Genomic DNA, 20,360 nt, shown 5'->3' with positions numbered 1-20,360 from the left:
GATTTAGAGATGAGCGTCACTGGAGGAGTCATCGGTGGTGGTAAACAAGAGTTCAGAGAAGCAGTATCCAACATGCTTATGAAATCATTATTGTTACAAAATTGTCATTGTCACATCATAATTTTTTGCCTCATTGACCTCGTCAAATGTGTGTCATGGTGGTAGTAAAACGTTTATGTTCATTTTATTATAAACAAATAATTAGTGTTAATAAAAAGAAGTTAAGAGAATTTTTATCTCTGAGCCACGGACATATCTTTTTAAACGGACACATGTATCAGACACTGACATTAATACTACATTTGTAGAACACATATCGGTGAAGTGTCTACTAGAAAAAAAAATATTTATTAAATTTTTGACAATTCAAACACAATTCTAAAAATAAAAAATACATTAATTTTCTAAAAATTTAAATTTATAATATAAATTTTTATTATAATTTTAAAAATAAAAAATAAATTATTTTGAACATAAAAAATATTATTAAAAAATATACATAAATTTTTATTATTAATTTATATACTTCATAGTTATATAATATATAAATTAAATATTTTCAATAGATATTTACACGCTAATTATTATTTTTGTACATAAATAAAGTATGAGAAGTGAGAAGAAGAAAGCAAAGTGGATAACATATATAAACGTGAGGCCAAGAACCTCAAACCCAACCACCTTAACCCCCCCAACCATGGTGGTTTTGAAGTCCACTTCACCCCTCTCATCTCTCTCTTCCCACTTCTTCACCCTCTCCTCCCTCCGCCACCGCCACCTCCACCTCCACCGCCACCATGCTCACCCCACCACCACCAAGCCCACTTCAAGAGTCAAACACTTCAGTGTCAAAGCCTACATGGATAACTCCAACTCCTTGGGCAATTTCGCCAACAGGGTCATCGGGGCACTTCCTGTGGTGGGTCTCATTGCCAGAATCCTCAGCGACGAAGGTGGCGTCGGTGATGACCTCGTGGACTTTGCTGAGTTCAGAAGGCGCGTTGGGAAGAAGTGCTCCCAGGCTGATTCCGCTGCCTTCTATGAGTTCCAAGACCGACGAGGAAGGGTGAGTGATCAACCAATCCTTCTCCTCACACCCTTTCATCTGATTTCTGGGGTTCATTCGTGTCAAATCAAAATCATGTCTTTGTAATTGATCAAGGTTGGGTAGTTAAGCAAGAGTTTCACTTTCATAGAGTTTCAACCAATCAGAAATCATGTTCAAAACAAGAAACTTGATTAGTTATTTCATTACAGAACTTAACAATGTAATTTTATTGTGTAAAAAATGTAGGAATTTACACTATCATGGAATCATAAATTGATGTGTTAAGAGTTTTATTTACATTAAGTAGAATGAACTATTTGGTATTTTATTTAAGTTTTGAGACTCTTTTATCTGATATATCAGTCTTTGTTGGTTGAGTTTTCCTTGTATGCCCTAATAAGAATTGGAATTAGAAGTTCACCTATCTAACCTGTGATATATTTAAGGCAAACCTTTATTACATGGATTAACTGGGTTTTGTGGTTAGATTTAAAGAGCTAGATTTCATGCTCAGAACTCAATCTTTTGAGTTTACATTGATGAAGACAGGTGAAATGTTTGATTCCTACCCCATAATCAAATTTGAATATTGATGGGTTGATTTATCCTTTGTTTTTGTTTTGTAATTTTACTTTTGGCATTGTTTTGGGGTAACAATTGGTTTTGGTTTTGGTGAGCTAAAGGGGAATGAATGTGTGACTTGGTGTTGGTTTGTTGTGAATAGGCAGGGGATCCTCTCTATGTTCTGTTATGCTGTTGGCTAGCAGCCGTTGGCGCAGGTCTTCTCAAAACTGAAGATATTCTAGAAGGGGTCTCTAGGCTCAGGATCTCAAATGACATTGAATTTGAGGAGCAGAATTTCATGGCCTTGATGAGTGAGGCAAAGGAGGTTGGTCCTTATTTCACTAGTTTTGGTGTATCTATCTATCTTTGAAGGTCATTTTGTTTTGATACTATGCTGCATTTGAAGAAGAACTCCACCAGTTTGCATTAACTGACTTAGTTGTTCCAATATATGTTATCTAAACTCTAAACTATGAACAGTAAAATATCACTAAGTACCAACCATATCAACACAGCAAAGTTGCATACTTGTAAGTTGTAAGTAATAGGAATGGTCTAATATTAGGATGCTCTCAAAGAAACCTTTCAAAGGGTGATGGCAAATCCCCATAACAAATCCAGATAAATTTTCATTCATCTTGTGTTGTGAGAAATGCTGTATAGAGAAGAGGAAAAACAAAGTTATGTGGAAGATATTCTTGCTTTCTGTGCCGGTATGCTTGGTGTTTTGATTATGCTGAAGCTAAGTTTTATCTATATGGCACTAAAAACACTATAAAACTTCATTCAACAATGCAGAGACGGGCAAAGCTAAAGGCTGAGCCTCCTGCTATAGAAATGGAGATTCGAGCTGGGAAGGCTCTTGATGCAATCTATGTGTGTTGCTTTGGAAGGGATGGTGTAGAGGAAGAAGATGAGAGACTGCTGACAGCAATGGTTGGTGCTGTTTTTCCAACAGTTCCACGCGATGTGATCCAGAGCCTTGTGAAAGACAAGGCAGAGAAAGTAGCAGCTGGTGTTGATGATGGTTATGTTTCAGAACTCAAGCCTCTATCAAAAGAAGCTGTGGAAATACAAATGAAAGACCTTCAGTTCCTTCAACAAAATAGTGAGACATAACAATGTGAAGCCTGTGATTTCCACTGTATAATATGAAATTATATTTCAGAAACTAAGCTGCTTTGGCCTTTTGGTTCATTCACAGAAAAAATGAGAGCCATCTTAGATCACATTCTCTTATTTTCCAGATCCATATTGAATGTTGGGGTCATAACTTTTTGAAAATTACGAAATTTCATGTAGTTTTTGTCAGCATTATAGATGGTGAAATGAAAATGGTGGTAAATCATGTCAGTAAACAGTGGCTGATATAGTTCTTGAAATGAAAAGCCTAGCTAGTTATTGTATCAATTGTTGAGTTAAGTATGGAAGATGTTTATTTCATAAGATACAAGGACATGTAACTCATTTCTTCAAATTACAAGTGATGCTAATTCCAGAAACAGAGAAGCATATGTGATAACTAGGAGCATCTTTCATATGTGTATAAAATCATTAAAAAATTATATATTATTGAAAAAGTGTATTACTTTGAATTGTTTTATTTTACATATTAGAAGTATCCACTTTTTTGTTTGTCCTACTAAACATAAAATATGCTGATATTAGTTGCATTGCATATTCGGCAAAAAGTTTAATCACACTTAGTTTTGGTCTTTATATTTTCTCAAGTCAAATCAAATAAATATGGTCTAATTGTTAATTTTTTTTACGTAAAATATTTAATTTTTTCATTTCTTTTACTCAGTGTTTTATCAAATTATTTTGAAAAAAACACTTTACATCATAATGGGAAATTTCTAGAAATGGTGTACTTTTTTTTATATTACTTAGGGATGGTAAAATGCGCCAAGATTTATGGGTGAATGGTTAGTTGGCAGGTTAGTTCACTTTTTTTTTTTACACTTTTATAAAGGATCTCATATTTTTGGAATACAAATTTGTGGTGGTTAATGTTTTATATAAAATTTTATTTATAATACTTTATTTATACATTATTTAATTTATTGAAGTATTGTTAATATTTAATTTATTTTGTTAAACATTAAGTTTTCTTTAATTAAAATATTAAAATTTGATATAATTTTATTACTCTTTTTTATATTTTTATTGTAAAAAAAAATATAAATGATTATAATCAAGTAAATAGATTTAAAACAATATAAAGAAGGAAAACAAATTGAAAAATGAGAGGTCAACTCTTCATCCCACCTTATGACAATGCGGATTACTATTTTTAATCAACACAATCTTGACAATCAGATTAAAAATATTATTCAATTGATATTTTCTTGAAAATATTACAATTATCCTAAGTATGTTTAAATGGCATGACTTCATATAATATAAGTTTTTGCATAATAAAGATGACTTTGTATAATATAAGTTGTGCATAATAAAGATGACTTTGTGACCGATGTAATTTTAATATTGATGGCAATGTGGCTGTTTATGTGATAATTTATTATAAATGTATTGAGCACACAAACAAACTCCCCTACATACTTTAGCGTTGGATGAGAAGAGTTTGATTTCTTAGTTGAAATTATATTTGACCAACACAACTTCCATGTTAATGATAAAATAATTATTTATGTGGTAACTTACTATAATGTATATGGTAAGGAGAATTTGACTTCCTAGTTGAAGTAATGTTTGACCAACATAACTTCAATGTTAATGGTAAAAGTCATTGTTTTTTATTAACTTACTATAAATGTAGTGGTACACAAATAGATTCGGATACACACTTTACTATTATTGAGTTTAGGAAAAAATAAAAATAAATAAATATATATAATTTTTTTACACACAAACCCATAACAAATACATTTCTTAATTTAATGTTTGTTATGAGTGATTGCTAAAATTCCTTCATAAAATGTTTTTTTTACAATATAATAAAAAATTATTTAAAACTAATTAAATGAAACAAATTTAGTACCTATGAATATTAAAGTAGAATTCTAAAATAGTAAAATAAATATGGTAAATAATATAATAGTTAAAATAAATGATATATACAAAAGTATGAAAATAATAATCAGAATAATAAACTTATTCTCAAGTATCTTATAAAATATTAAAGAAACATTTTTTACTTTGTGTAAAAAAATTTAAATAGTAAAGCCATATAATATATGAATAAAAAACAAAATCCTATCTTATATAAAAAATAAAAAAATAGAAAAATATTTTATAAAAAATAATAAGCTACTAAAAAATTTATTTAGCAAACATTTACATATTATTATTAATAAGTAGTACCATCACATCATAAGTTTTTCAATGAAGAATATGGAAAATATAGCCCTAAACTTTTCCCTTCACTTCTCAAGTGTAGGTTTCTCTTGGCATCACATCATTTTCAATTCCAATGCAAAAATAAAATCTTGTAAAAGATTTGATACCTTGGGTGGTGAGTTACTCCTGCAAGAAACTGAAGCAACTCTGCATATTCTATCTTTTCTCTCAACCAAACACTATTCTTTGTGCAGGGATTGTCATGATTATAAACTTCTAAAATCAAACACCATTTGTAATATTTGTTATTAAAAACACACAAAATAAATTTTCTTATATTGATTAAATTTTAAAATAAAATGTTAATCCTATTTATTCTTGACATATGAATAGTTGATCACTTAAAATATGTCAACACTGAAATAAAACAAATTATAAGGAATAATTTGAAAATTTTATTTAGGATAAAAACAACACATACAAATTTATTAAAAGAAAAATACATACCAGTCTTCATCAATGATTAATGTATCGCTTAATTTCGTTGTAAAAGTCATAAGTTTAAAATCAATTACTTAAAAAAACTTGAAATTTATTAACATAATATAAAATTTAAGACTCTAGATATTAAATAGGACCCTGAATCATAATAAAGAAATATTTTCTATTTTAACACTATCAATCACCAAATAAGAAATTAATTAAAGTATGAATATTATAAAAAATAAATTAAGACATTGTAAAATCACTATTACTATATAACCTACACCCAAAGAATAATGAGAATAATTTATTCTTTTAAGATGAAATCAGAAAAAAATTATTAAGGAACGTAAACAACCACAATTTACGAGGAATTAAAATATTATTTAATTAATCTTTTACTTTTGGATAAATCGTTTCAATTATATTTCTTTTATTTTAAATGGTGTATATATGATATTCTCACAAGGAAACCTTCATTTGAAGGTGTTTGATTTCGACCAGCTACACATATTTTTGAAGTGTGTGGTTATTAAATAGGGTGATGATAACAAAATATTAATAATTTCACTTCCTAATCCATTTTACCCTTACAACAAAATATTAATATTTATTATAAAAAAATAATTTTTTTAATAAAAATATAAACAAAATATTAAATATTAAAATAATTTTTAAAATTAAAAAATTAAAAATAATTAAAATATTAATATTTACTGAAATATGGAAGTACATTGTCAAAAGACCATTTTCTTATTAAATATTAACAGAAAAATTGTAAAGGGGCGAAAAGTAGATGGAGCATGACTAAAAAGACTCTATATTAATAAATATGATTTTTCATAAGATGTTCTTCATTACAATATAATACAAAAAATTTATTTAAAATTGATTAAATAAAACAATATTAAACTATAATTCTACAATAGTAAAATAAGATTGTAAATAATATAATAGTTAAAATAAATTGTATAATATAAAAGTATGAAAATAATAATAAGAACAATGCAAACTTATTCTCAAATATATTATTTATTAAAATATTAAAAAAAAATTCTCACTTTGTGTAAAAAAAATTAAATAGTAAAATCATATGTAATATATATGAATATAAAATAAAGTAATAAAATTATATCTTATATAAAATGTTAATATATATTTATAAAAAATAAAAAAACTCAAAATAATAAACTACTAAAAAAACTTATTTAACCAACATTTACATATTATTAGTAATAAGTAATAACATCACATTATAATTTTTTGAATGCAATATGGAAAATATAACCTTAGACTTTTCTTTCACTTCCCAAGGTGAGGTTTCTCATGGCATCACGTCAATTTCAATTCATATGCAGAAATAAAATCTTGTTAAAAGATTTGATAGGTTGGGTGGTGAGTTATGCATATTTTGGATTCTTAACCATTGCTTCATAGTTCTATCTTTTCTCTTAATCCTATAAGAAAGTGAAGCTTCCATGCATACTTTGCATTCTCTCAACCATGGCTGATATCATCAGTTGTTTACCAGACTCAATCCTTTGCTACATTCTCTCTTTTCTCCCAACCAAAGACGTGGTTACAACCAGTGTTTTGTCCAAGCGTTGGAACCTTCTATGGCGTTCAGTTCCCTCTTTCGATTTCGACCTCAATACGCTATATAATCTTGATTATGACATAGAAATGGAGGACTTCTCTCGCTTTGTTCGCTCAGCGAACTCTTTTCTGCGTGGGCGCGATATGGACCAACCACTCCATAGATTACGTTTTATATGTTCCTTCGTTTATAATTCTAGTAGTATCGAGAGATGCATTGAGGATTTATTGAGAATAAGTGGTAGTCTTGAACACCTTCATCTCGAACTGATTTGCTACACTGCGGCGGTGCCCTCTGTTGTGTTTAGCTCCACAACTCTTGTAGTTCTCAAGTTGACCAACGTAGAACTGACAAATGTTTCTTTTATTGATTTGCCCTTGCTTAAAATCTTGCATTTGAATTCTATTCGGTTCCAAGAATGTTATGATCTTCTTGAACAGCTTATATCTGGGTCTCCTAATCTTGAAGACTTGGAAATCGATACTATTGATTGCATTATTCAAAATGAAATCCGCGCATTTCCCAAGTTGGTTAGAGCTAAAGTCGACACACTTGTAGTTCCATTGGAATTTGTTAAGAACGTTGAAGTTTTGGTCACAGATAAGGTAATGCATGTAAAATTTGCTTCTCATTTACTTTGTACTTTTAAGGGAAAAATATGATTTCTGATGTTTTTGATATTATTTTGTATCTCTTACAGATATTGGAGACAGACCTGTTTTGTGATTTTCAGAATTTAGTTCAACTTGAGTTTAGCACTTGGGAGTTTAGCAAGAAATGGCCTCACTTTTGGGAAGTGTTCAGGCATTGTCCAAAGCTTCAAACTCTTGTCATTTGCATTGAAGGCATTGAAGGCGATGAAGACGAAGAAGGCACCGAAGGCGATGAAGAAGAACAAGTTTTGCCATTCCCACTTACTGTTCCTACATGCATTTCATTACGCCTTAAAACCTGTTGTCTTAAAGACTACAGGGGTTCTGCGTTTGATTATCGATTTGCGGAATATATTATGCTGAATGCAAGTTTTTTACAGACCATGAAATTCCTCATTCACCAGGATGAATATAGTGATCTTGTGAGAAGACATGATATGATAAGAGATTTATCCTCATGCAGAAAGAGTTCGGATACTTGTACACTATCATTTGAAGAGTCAATTTGGGGATCTGAGTATGATTATTAGTGGATATGTTTATCAAATAAATATAGTTTTCTTCACCTAATTCAAGTTTGTTTCATATTATTACATTTTTCGATTAGAATATATCTTACATTGATGATTTAAGATGATGTTTAATGTAATCTTTTTTATTATATGGATTATTGACTTTGATGGCGAATTCTAATAATCCCATCATGCTGTCAAAACAAATTTTGTTATGCATTTGTATTTGTTCTTATAATTTATATTTATAAATATTTGTAAATTAGAAAAAAATTAGACCTTCCACAATTGAAAATAAAAATAAAAATATAAATTATAATGATTAACAACTTGGGTTTTATTTTAGTCCATATTTTTCCTCTGGATTCTAACTGAGTCAAATTATATCATAAACATAGTGCTTAGCTGCAAAACCCTTGTAGTTATCAAATTCACCAACTTAACCCTGAAACATATTTTCTTTGTTGATTTGTCCTTGGTTAAAATCTTGCATTTGTGTTTCTTTCTTCCCCGTCTCTTTTTGGGACTCCTAATCTGGAGGATTTGCTAGTCATATGGCTGCAAATACTGCAGAAAAGTTCTACAATTTGCCCAAGTTGGACCCGTCCACATATAGTTGGAAATTAATAAGAACTTTCAAGATTTGGTCACAGATTTAGTAATGTGTGTAAAATTTATTTCTTATTTATTTTCCATTTTTTAAGGGGAAAAATGGAGTTTTTGATGTTTTGATATTCAGAATTTAGTTCAGTTTGAGTTGACCCATGTGCACTTTGGTCGTGAAATGCTCAAGCATTGTCCGAAGCTTCAAACTCTTGCCTCTGGACAAGGTTTTTTGAATTTGTTTATTCCGTCTAACTTGTCAATCCAACAGGTTAAGTAAGGCGAGACATGATGGGATCACTTCACCCTTTTTTATTTTTGACACTTTTATAGAGATCTCTTACTTTTAAAATAAATTATTTATATTATTTTTTTTATACATTATTTGATTCATTAAAATAATGTTGATATTTTTTTATTTTGTTAAGTATTAAGTTTTTTTTATTAAAATATTAAAATTTAATTTAATTTATTCTTATTGTCTAAAAAATGAGATAAATGATTATAATTAAGTAAATAGATATATAACAAATAAAAAAGGAAAAAATTTGAAAAATGACGATGAACTCGCCATCTCACCTTATAACAGGATAATCTACTATTTCAAATTCACACGTTCTTTACGGATCGGATCATGCACCGATGCGTTTTACCACCCTAATATTACCCAATTGAACATTTTTTTTTGGTGATAATTTACAATAAATATATTAAGCATGCAAACAAACTTGGCTACATACTATAGGTTGGGCGGTGAGTTATTCCTGCAGGAAACTGAAGTAACTATGCATATTTTGGATTCTTAACCATTGCTCATACTTCTATCTTCCTATAAGAAAGTGAAGCATCCATGCACACTCTGCATTCTCAACCATGGCTGATATATCAGTTGTTTTCAAGACTCAATCATTTGCTACATTCTCTCTTTTCTCCCAACCAAGACGTGGTTACAACCAGTGTTTTGTGGTTTTTTTACCATGATGGGTTATTTTTTTTGTTTTACTAAAATGGGGTCCGTTTAAAAAAAATTACAAATTTAGGCAAGTCGTGCCTAATTGGGACGACTTCATATGCAGAAGTCGTCCCAATTAGGCACGACTTCTGCCATGTCATACTAAAGTCATGTCAACTTGGTACGACTTTTTCCCTGTCATACTGAAGTCGTGTCAACTTGGCACGACTTCTGTCATGTCATACTGAAGTCGTGCCAACTTGGCACGACTTCTGCCACGTCATAATTTTTTAATTTTATTGTTTATATATTGGATAGTAAATTATGTAATGTTAAAAATTATTTTTTTCTCATCATTACGTATTCTGTAAAATCATTACTTCTCAAGCTATTTATTTTGCAAATTCACAACAATAATTCTCTATTTATTTTCCAAATATAATAATTTTTCATTTATCTATTTATTTCTAAATTCAATAATTTTTTTTTCTATTTTTTAATTAATCAAATAATCAAGTTATTGTATTACATTACCGTCAAACATGATTCATACACGATTATCCAATTTTTTGTTCCTTTTAAACTAACACTCTTAGAAAATTATGTATCAAATTAATTTTTAACCTTACATAACTTACTATCCAATATATAAACAATAAAATTTTAAAAAAAATGACGTGGCAGAAGTGGTGCCAAGTTGGCACGACTTTAGTATGACAGGGCAGAAGTCGTGTCAAGTTGGCACGACTTCAGTATGACATGGCAGAAGTCGTGCCTAATTGGAACGATTTCTGCATATGAAGTCGTGCCGAATTTGCACGACTTGTCTAAATTTGTAATTTTTGTTAAACGGACCCCATTTTGGTAAAAAAAAATAAAAAATAACCCTATCATAGTCAAAAAACCGTGTTTTGTCCAAGCGTTGGAACCGGCGTTCAGTTTCCTCTTTCGATTTCGACCTGAATACACCATCTAATCTTGTTTATGAGATAGAAAAAAAGGTCTTCTCTCGCTTTCTTCGTTCAGTGAAGTCTTTTCTGCATGGGCGCGATATGGACCAACCCCTCCATAGATTACGTTTTATATGTTCCTCCATTCATAATCAAAGTAGAATCGAGAGATGCATCGAGGATGTATTGAGAATAACTGGTAGCCTTGAAAGGATGCATCGAGACACATGTGCAAGAAGGGGGATGCATCGAGACATGCTACAACTGGTTGTGAGGGCTATAGCTGTGATCAAATTGCAGGGACGTAGGGTGCTACACGTTTGAAGATATAGAGCGAATTCTCTTAAGGAGACACATGTGCAAGAAGGGGCCATGATATGCTGTAGGTATTCACTGACGTGAGCAAATCCAAATCCAGCAAGGTTTGTATGAGGCAAATTCCGCCATGATCGCCGAAGTTATACAAGGTCGATGAACCGGCGATCTCCACGCGGGCGTAGTCGGTGGTCGTCGAAGGTCTGCAAGGGTCAACATGAAACGGCGATCTCCATGTGTGCGTAGTCGGTGGTCGTCGAAAAAGGCGATCTCCATGCGTGCGTAGTCGGTGGTCGCCGAAGGTATGCAAAGGCCAACATGATCGCCGGTTAATGAAGCGGCGTTCTGTCAACATGATCGCCGATCGAAGAAGCGGCGTTCTCCATGTAGTCGGAGGGTGCTGAAGTTTTACAAGGACAACATGATCGCCGGTCGATCAACCGGCGATCTCCATGTGCGTAGTCGCTGGTCGCCGTAGGTATGCAAAGATCAACATGATCGCCTAGTCGGAGGGTGCTGAAGTTTTACAAGGACAACATGATCGCCGGTCGATCAACGGGCGATCTCCATGTGCGTAGTCGGTGGTCGCCGTAGGTATGCAAAGATCAACATGATTGCCGGTTGATGAAGCGGCGATCTCCTTAGGTCAACATGATCGCCGATCGATGAAGCGGCGTCCACTATATGTGTAATCGGTGGTCGCCGATGTTGGTTATCTTTTGGTAGGATTTTCTCACTTTAAGGTTGTTCTGCTCCAATCATAAATGTGAGTTTCGCTTGTGGATGATATAGGAAGTCCACTTCTGGTTACTGTATATGGGTTGGGATACCCCTGAAGTATCCCCTTTAATTTTATTTATTCATTGCTGATAAAAAAAAACTGGTAGCCTTGAACACCTTCACCTCGAATTGGGTTGCTACACTTACACTGCGGTGCCCTCTGTCGTGTTTAGCTCCAAAACTCTTGTAGTTCTCAAGTTGACCAACATAGTACCGACAAATGTTTCTTTTGTTGATTTGCCTTGCTTAAAATCTTGCATTTGAATTCTATTTGATTCGAAGAATGTTATGATCTTCTTCAACAGTTTTTTTTTGGATGTCCTAATCTCGAAGACTTGGAAGTCGATACTTTTGATTGTATTAATATTCTAAATGAAATCCACGCTTTCTCCAAGTTGGTCAGAGCTAAAGTCGATACAGTTGTAGTTCCATTGGAATTGGTTAAGAACGTTGAAGTTTTGGTCAGCGTCTAAAATTTGTTTATCGTTTACTTTGCACTCTTAAGGGAAAAATGTGATTTATGATGTTTTGATATTATTTTGTATCTCTTGCAGATACATGAACCAGACCTGGTTTGTGATCTTCAGAATTTAGTTCAACTTGAGTTTAGCACTTGGGAGTTTAGTAAACAATGGCTTCACGTTTTAGATGTGTTGAGGCATTGTCCAAAGCTTCAAACTCTTGTCTTTCGCATTGAAAGCGATGAAGCAGAACCAGTTTTGCATTAACCACTTACTGTTCCTACATGCTTTTCATTGCGCTGTTGTCTTAAAGATTATAGGGGTTGTGCATTTGAGTTTCAATTTAAGGAATATATTATGCTGAATGCAAATTATTTATGGAGCATGAGATTCCTCATTCACAATGATGAATATAATGATCTTGTGAGAAGACATGATATGATAAGAGATTTATCCTCATGCAGTAACACTTCAGATACTACTTGTATACTATCATTTGAGAAGTCAATTTGAAAAGTTAATCTTTGAATATTTCTATTTATGGATATGTTTATCAAATTAATCTACTTTTCTTTCATTTAATTTTATTTGGGGCGATTGTTCTATAAATTCTATTGGTCTCTAAATTTATTTTTTATTTAATAATTTTTTTATAATGATATATGAAATTTGAATATGGATGTAAGATGATATATCAAATTAATATACTTTTCTTACAGCAGTGATTTGAGATGAAGTTTAATGTAATCAATTGTTAATTCTTTACTTAAAATATTTAATTTTTCATTTCTTTTATGTTTTATCAAATTAATTTGATAAAAGCACTTTACATCATAATTGCCAAAGTTGGGAAATTTAAACAAATGGTGTACCTTTTTTTTATATTACTTAAGTGATCTTAAAATGGTGGAGCGAGTTAATTTTTTAAGACAATTTCTTCCTAGACCATATCAATTCTAACATGTACTCTATCATTTTTCTAAATTTCAAAATTACTCTTATTCCAAATTTAAAAATCTGAAATAGTAAATATAATTTAAAAATATAAAAAAATACATTCCGAATAAGAATATCCAGAACACAAAATTGAAAATGCATTTTGTATAAAAAATTTCAGAATTTAAAAATGTATTCTGGATATCTAAATCCAAAATATTTCCAGATAATAGGTTCCGAAAATAATTTTTATTTACACCTTTTTTTTAAGGTTACTTTCGTCATTTTTAATAACACGTTGGGTGCATGGTGCATGTTGGAATTGATATAATGCAGGGAGCATTTGCCTTTTTTTAATTCGTTTCGTAATGGTTCAGTCCGCCTAACTTGCCGCGGGATGGTTCACCATTTTTTTTACACTTTCAAAAAAGTATCTCATGCTTTTGAAATCAAAATAAGAATCTCATGATTTTTTTAAATCAAAATCGATAACAATGTTTGATATAAAACTTTATTTATATTAATTTATTTATACATTATTTGATTTATTGGAGTATTGTCGATATTTACTTTATTTTTTTAGAAATTAAACTTTTTTTCATTAAAATATTAAAATTTGTTTTTTTATATTTTTATTATTCAAAAAAGTGATATAAATGATTATAATCAAGTAAATAAATATAAAACAAAAAAAATAAATCAAAATTTGAAAATGAATCAACCTGCTAGCCCACCTTATAACAGGGTGAGTTACTATTTACGGTCCACACAACCTTAATGGTTAGTTCAAAACGTGTCGGGTTGATCTGTTTTGCTATCTTAATATTATTATTACCACTATTATCAAATCGTATTTGAATGATAAGACTTCATAAAATAAAAATTGTGCCTAATGAACATAACTTTATGGTGTTGATGGTAACTTACTATAAATATACTGAGCACACAACAAATTCGGCTGCTGGGTGAGAAGAGTTTGACTCCCTATTTGAAATCATGTTTGGCCAATACAACTTCCATATTAATGATAAAATAATTGTTTATGTAATAAGTTCCTATAATGTTATGAATAGGATAAGGAGAGTTTGACCCCTAGTTGAACTAATGTTTGACCAACACAAAATGGTAAAATCGTTGTCTCTGTAATAACTTACTGTAAATATAATGGATATATAAATAGATTTGGATACACACTTTATTATGAGTTTATAGGAGTGTTACATATATATACATATTCTTTCTTCCTTACATACAAGCCCATAATAAATACAATCAGTGATTGCTAACATGGTCCTTCATAAAATGTTTCTTTTACAATATAATAAAAAAATTATTTAAAACTAATTAAATGAAACAAATTTAGTATCTATGAATATTAAAGTATAATTCTAAAATAAATATTGTAAATAATATAATAATTAAAATAAATAATATATATGAAACTAATGATCAGAATAATAATAAACTTATTCTCAAATATCTTATAAAATAGTAAAGAAACATTTTTTACTTTGTGTAAAAAAAATTAAATAGTAAGGTCATATAATATATGAGTAAAATAATAAAATTATATCTTATATTAAAAAATAAAAAATTTAATAATTTTTTTAAAAAGAAATAAAAATAATAAACTACTAAAAAAAACTTATTTAGCAAACATTTACATATTCTTAGTAATAAGTAATACCATCACATCATAAGTTTTTCAATGTAGAATGGGAAATATAACTCAAGTGTAGGTTTCTGATGGCATCACATCATTATCAATTCCAATGCAAAAATAAAATCTTGTAAAAAGATTTGATATGTTGAGTGGTGAGTTATTTAGCAACTATACATATTCTATCTTTTCTATCAATCAAGCACTAATCTTTCTGCAGGATTCTCATGATTATAAAACTTATAATAAAATAGGACCCTGAATCATAATAAAGAATTTCTATTCTAACAATATCAACCATCAAATAAGAAATTAATTATATTAGGAATATTATAAAAATAAATCAAGACATTTTAAAATCACTATTACTAATTTACTATATAGCCTACACCCAAATAATGAGAATAATTTATTCTTTTAAGATCAAATCAGAAAAAAAAAATATTAAGTAACATAAACAACCACAATTTACGGGGGGTTAAAATATTATTTAATTAATCTTTTACTTTTTGGATAAATCGTTTCAATTAGATTTAAACTAAACCTTCATTTGAACGAGTTTGATTTCAACCAGCGACACATCATATATAAGTGTGTCATCTCATCCATGCAAGTGTGATTTTGAGATTAGAAAACTCTATATTCAATATGATTTTTCATAAGATGTTTTCTTCATTACAATATAATACACAAATTTATTTAAAACTGATTAAATAAAACAATTTTAATATTTATGAATATTAAATTATAATTCTAAAATAGTAAAATAAAGATTCTAAATAATATAATAGTTAAAATAAACTAAAAGTATGAAAATTATAATAATAAGAATAATAGCAAATTTATTCTCAAATATATTATTTATTAAAATATTAAAAAACAATTTTTTACTTTGTGTAAAAATATTAAATAGTAAAATCATATATAATATATGAATATAAAATAAAATAATAAAATTACATCTTATATAAAAAGTTAGAATATATTTTATACAAAATAAAAAAAAAAACTTAAAAATAATAAACTACTAAAAAAACTTATTTTAGAAACATTTACATATTATTAGTAATAACATATAACCCTAAACTTTTCCTTTCACTTCTCAAGGTGTAGGTTTCTGATGGCATCACATCAATTTCAATTCCAATGCAAAAATAAAATCTTGTTAAAAGATTTGATACGTTGGATGGTGATGAGCTATTCCTGCAAGAAACTGAAGTAACTAGGCATATTTTGGATTCTTAACCATTGATTATAATAACATATAATCCTATAAGAAAGTGAAGCATCCGTGCACAATTTGCAGTCTCAACCATGGCTGATAGGATCAGTAGTTGTCCAGATTCAATCCTTTGTTACATTCTCTCTTTTCTCCCAACCAAACAAGTTGGTTCAACCAGTGTTCTCTCCAAGCGCTGGAACCTTCTATGGCATTCAGTTCCGTCTTTGGATTTCGATTACCCAGACGGAATGTATGATGACGGTCAGGCCTGTAATCGCTTTATTCTCTCATTGTACTCTTTTCTTCTCTGGCGTGATAAGGAAAAAACCTTCCACAGATTTCGCCTTAGATTCAAGTCTTTATATAATCATAATGAAATGGAGACATGAATTAAGCTTGCAATAAGAAGAAGTGGCAGTCTTAAACACCTCAACCTTAGTCTGCATCCCGGCATTGCGGTGCCCTCTGTTGTGTTTAGCTGCACAACTCTTGTAGTTCTCAAGTTGTCCAATTTAATGCTGAAAAATATTTCGTTTGTTCATTTGCCCTTCCTTATAGTCTTGCATTTGAATTCTATATATTTATCAAAAGATGTAGATCTTCCACAGTTTCTTTCTGGGTGTCTTAATCTCGTGGACTTGGAAGTCTTCAACACTGTGAGTGACAGTAATGTAAAAGAATTCCACAGTTTGCCCAGCTTGCTTAGAGCTGAAATCGATCCAACTGTAGTTCCATTGGAAGTTGTTAAGAACGTTGAAATTTTGTTTGCTGATAGGGTAATGCGTGTAAATTTTTTTTCTTATTTATTTCCCATCTTTAAGAAAAAAATGTGATTTCTGATGTTTTGATATTATTTTGTTTTTCTTGCAGTTACGGAAAGAAGACCTGGTTTGTGATCTTCAGAATTTAGTTCAACTTGAGTTTGCCATTTCCGTGTCTAGTCAGGGATGGCCTTGCGTCTTGGAAGTGTTCCGATGTTGTCCAAAGCTTCAAAATGTTTTCATCCTCATTGATGGCGATTTAGAAGCAGTTTTGCCATACCCACTTACTGTTCCTACATGCATTTCATTGCACCTTCAATTCTGTTGTCTTGAATGCTACAGCGGATCTGCATTAGAGTTTCAATTTGCGGAATATATTATGCTGAATGCAAATTATTTACAGATCATGGAATTCCGCATTGATAGTGATTTATATAATAATCTTTTGAGAAGACATCATATGATAAGAGATTTATCATCGTGCCGTAAGATTTCATATGCTTGTACACTTTTATTTGAAAAGTTATGAAAAGTTAATGTTTGACTTTTATATTAGTGAATATCTTTATCAAATTAATCTACTTTTCTTTACCTATTTCAAGTGTGCTGTATGTTTCTAAATTTATTTTAGTTTATGTTTAATAATTTTCCTACAGATTAGTGGATGATGTCATGGGTGTGTACTTTTCATTCTTGTATAGTTTAAATTCTATGAATAACTATAAAATGTAAAAGAAATTCATCGTAAAGAATCGTAATTCGGTATTGGTATATATTTTTCAAAATTGGTATTGCAAACTTCTCTTTACCTTCCGTTTACCTCATTCCTTCAATTTAACCATTTTTCTAAATTAGATCAAATCAGTAGTTGGAGAACCAAGGAATGTCCTTAACCAGGGCGTTTTTTTTCAAGCGGAGATTTGAGCATTGAACAATGCATTGAGTGCATGGAAAACTTTTGGTAGAAGAGGGAAAAAGTTAAGTAAGGAAAGCTGTTTTAGTTAACAAATTTAAAAATAAGTATTTCTCTATAAATATCCTTGTAATGTGACCTTCCTTTACATGCCAAGTTTGACGGTCTTGAGTTGTATGTTGGGTATGAGATTTTGGGTTTACTAGCAAAGGGTCAAACTTTTTACTAAGAAACTGAAGAACATTCGTATGATTGTGTTCCATGTTTTTCCGCGACATGGTAAATTGATTAACATTGGTTGTAGTTGTGTAATTTTTTCTAGTTGCTTGTTAGAGCCGAAGAACATCAGTTGCTTCATTTACGGCTTCTCCTCCTTTGAGGATTTTGATGATTTCTCTCTCCTCGTCTTTCCACCCTTCCTTCTCTTCTTTCATCCCTCCTATCAAACCATTCTTAGCCCCTTTCTCTTTGTTATGGACTTCTTTCCTTACCCTTCCCTCTCTTAAAAAACATCTCAACTGCTCAACCTGAATTAACTCTTCTACTTTGTCTTTCAAAGCTATGCATTTTTCTGTGTGGTGGCAATGATTTTTTTGATATTGACAGTGCTTACTTTTATAAGCTCTGTGTGATGGCAATGATTTTTTTATATTGACAGTGCTTAATTTGATAAGCTCGTTTTGGTGTTATTACTTTTCTTGGTGCTAGCATTATCTCTGCCACCATTGCCTTTTGTAGTATTCGAGCTCTATTAGTGCTTAAAAAAAGTATTATGTGGAAACTTCTGTCCACGAGATCCCTCTTTTAACTCTTTTGTATTCTTGCCCTCCTTTTCTTTCATTATGTTTCTTTTCAACTCCGCCACTCTCAACCGATTTCGAAAATCCCTCAACTCTTTCTTTTGTATAAACTTTGTTGCACGTTATCTCAACTCATCGAGATTAGTTGCTAGCTTTTTACAAAGGTTGTCTATTTAGATTGCGTATACTTAGTGCAACATTTCCAACACACTCCATAAATAACATTAGCGATTTTCCTTTCTCCATCCTTGTATTCATTAAGGCGATTGAAGTCAAGTGAAGTGATGTGGTTGGTTTGTAGCAAATTTCGCTCCAAACTTCTCAACAAGTGTATCAAAAAATCAATAGATAATGATGTCAGACGAGTAAATCAATTCTTTAGAGTAGTTGGAAATACTCGACATAAGATGGCGTCATTCCAGGTATATAAGCTTATCTGTATTGTATAAATTGTTATGTGTTCATTGGGGTCCGTGCTTCCATCGTACTTATTCATATATAGAATTTTTCAATTTTCATAATTGATTGTTCCATACTAAAATTTGATTTAATTTGATTGTTCTTTCTTTGTATTTTTATTGTTCGAAAAGTGATATAAATTATTATACTCAAGTAAATAAATCTAACACAAACAAAAATTAAAAAAAAAAAAATTTTAAAAAGTGACAGATCAACCCGCCATTCAATCCTATGATAGGGTGAATTATTATTTTCAATCCACACAACCTTGACAGGTCAAGACAAAACGTGTTGGATTGACCCGTTTTGCCACTCTAATATTATCCAATTAAGCATTTTTTTTAAAATATTACTAATATTGCCAAGCATGTTTGGATGACACGACCTCGTAAAATAGAAGTTGTGCCTAATGAACATTACTTTATGATGCAATTTAACTTTCCAATTGAATTCATGTTTGACGGATACAACTTTAGTGTTGATGGTAATATGACTGTTTATGTTACTATAAATGTATTGAGCACACAAACAAACTTGACTACATACTTTAACGTTAGGTGAGAAGAGTTTGACTCCTTGGTTGAAGTTTGACGAACACAACTTCCATATTGATGATAAAGTAATTATTTATATGATAACTTACTATAATGTTGAATAGGGTAAGGAGAGTTTGACGCCCTAGTTGAAGTAATATTTGACTAACATAACTTTAACGTTGATGGTAAAGTCATGATCTTTGTTTTTTTTTATCATCAACAAATTAATTAAATAAAAAAAAAATATTTTAAGAATGTCTCAACCTTTTACTTATAAAACCCTAATAGTTTAAGTAAGAAAACACAACACAAAGCTAAGAAATACACCACCTAACTTAATATGACTTAAATTAGTAAAGAGCCCCAACCCTAAAAAAATACCTAAGTCATGATCTTTGTAATAACTTACTATAAATATAGTGGGTATACAAATAGAATTGAGTACACACTTTGCTATTGAGTTTAGCATATATATATAACTTACTATAAATATAGTGGGTATACAAATAGAATTGAGTACACACTTTGCTATTGAGTTTAGCATATATATATATATATATATATATATATATATATATATATATATATATCCTTTCTTTTTTTTACATACAAATCATAACAAATATATTTCTTAATTTAATGTTATGTTATGAGTGTTTGCTAACATGTATAAGAAAAAAATATTTAAAAGTAATTAAATGAAACGAAGTTTGTATCTATGAATATTAAAGTAGAATTCTAAAATAGTAAAATAAATATGGTAAATAATATAATACTTAAAATAAATGATATATACAAAAGTGTGAAAATAATAATAAATTTATTCTCAAATATCTTATAAAATATTAAAGA

General features: G+C 30.2%; 3 protein-coding genes across 3 annotated transcripts; all 3 read left to right on the top strand.

The window, feature by feature from the left end:
- The first annotated feature begins 629 nt into the window (after positions 1–629).
- On the top strand, positions 630–3,022 carry PDE329 (calcium homeostasis regulator). Its single transcript, XM_068645492.2, has 3 exons — positions 630–1,066; positions 1,773–1,937; positions 2,411–3,022. The coding sequence occupies exons 1-3, from the start codon at positions 698–700 to the stop codon at positions 2,729–2,731; spliced, it is 855 nt and encodes a 284-aa protein (XP_068501593.2). The 5' UTR covers positions 630–697; the 3' UTR covers positions 2,732–3,022.
- Positions 3,023–6,901: 3,879 nt separating this feature from the next.
- Positions 6,902–8,178, top strand: LOC150027797 (F-box/FBD/LRR-repeat protein At5g56420-like). The gene is made up of 2 exons (XM_090301512.1): positions 6,902–7,600; positions 7,696–8,178. Exons 1-2 carry the CDS (start codon positions 6,902–6,904, stop codon positions 8,176–8,178), a joined length of 1,182 nt encoding a protein of 393 aa, XP_090157638.1.
- Positions 8,179–16,131: 7,953 nt separating this feature from the next.
- LOC150027796 (putative FBD-associated F-box protein At5g53640) lies at positions 16,132–17,329 on the top strand. Its single transcript, XM_090301511.1, has 3 exons — positions 16,132–16,309; positions 16,598–16,815; positions 16,910–17,329. Exons 1-3 carry the CDS (start codon positions 16,132–16,134, stop codon positions 17,327–17,329), a joined length of 816 nt encoding a protein of 271 aa, XP_090157637.1.
- Positions 17,330–20,360: the final 3,031 nt, after the last annotated feature.

The sequence above is a fragment of the Phaseolus vulgaris genome, chromosome 4 (genome assembly GCF_051622355.1).
Source record: "Phaseolus vulgaris cultivar YP4 chromosome 4, ASM5162235v1, whole genome shotgun sequence".
NCBI classification, from domain to species: Eukaryota; Viridiplantae; Streptophyta; class Magnoliopsida; order Fabales; family Fabaceae; genus Phaseolus; species Phaseolus vulgaris.
This window is presented reverse-complemented; position numbering and strand designations above follow the sequence as displayed.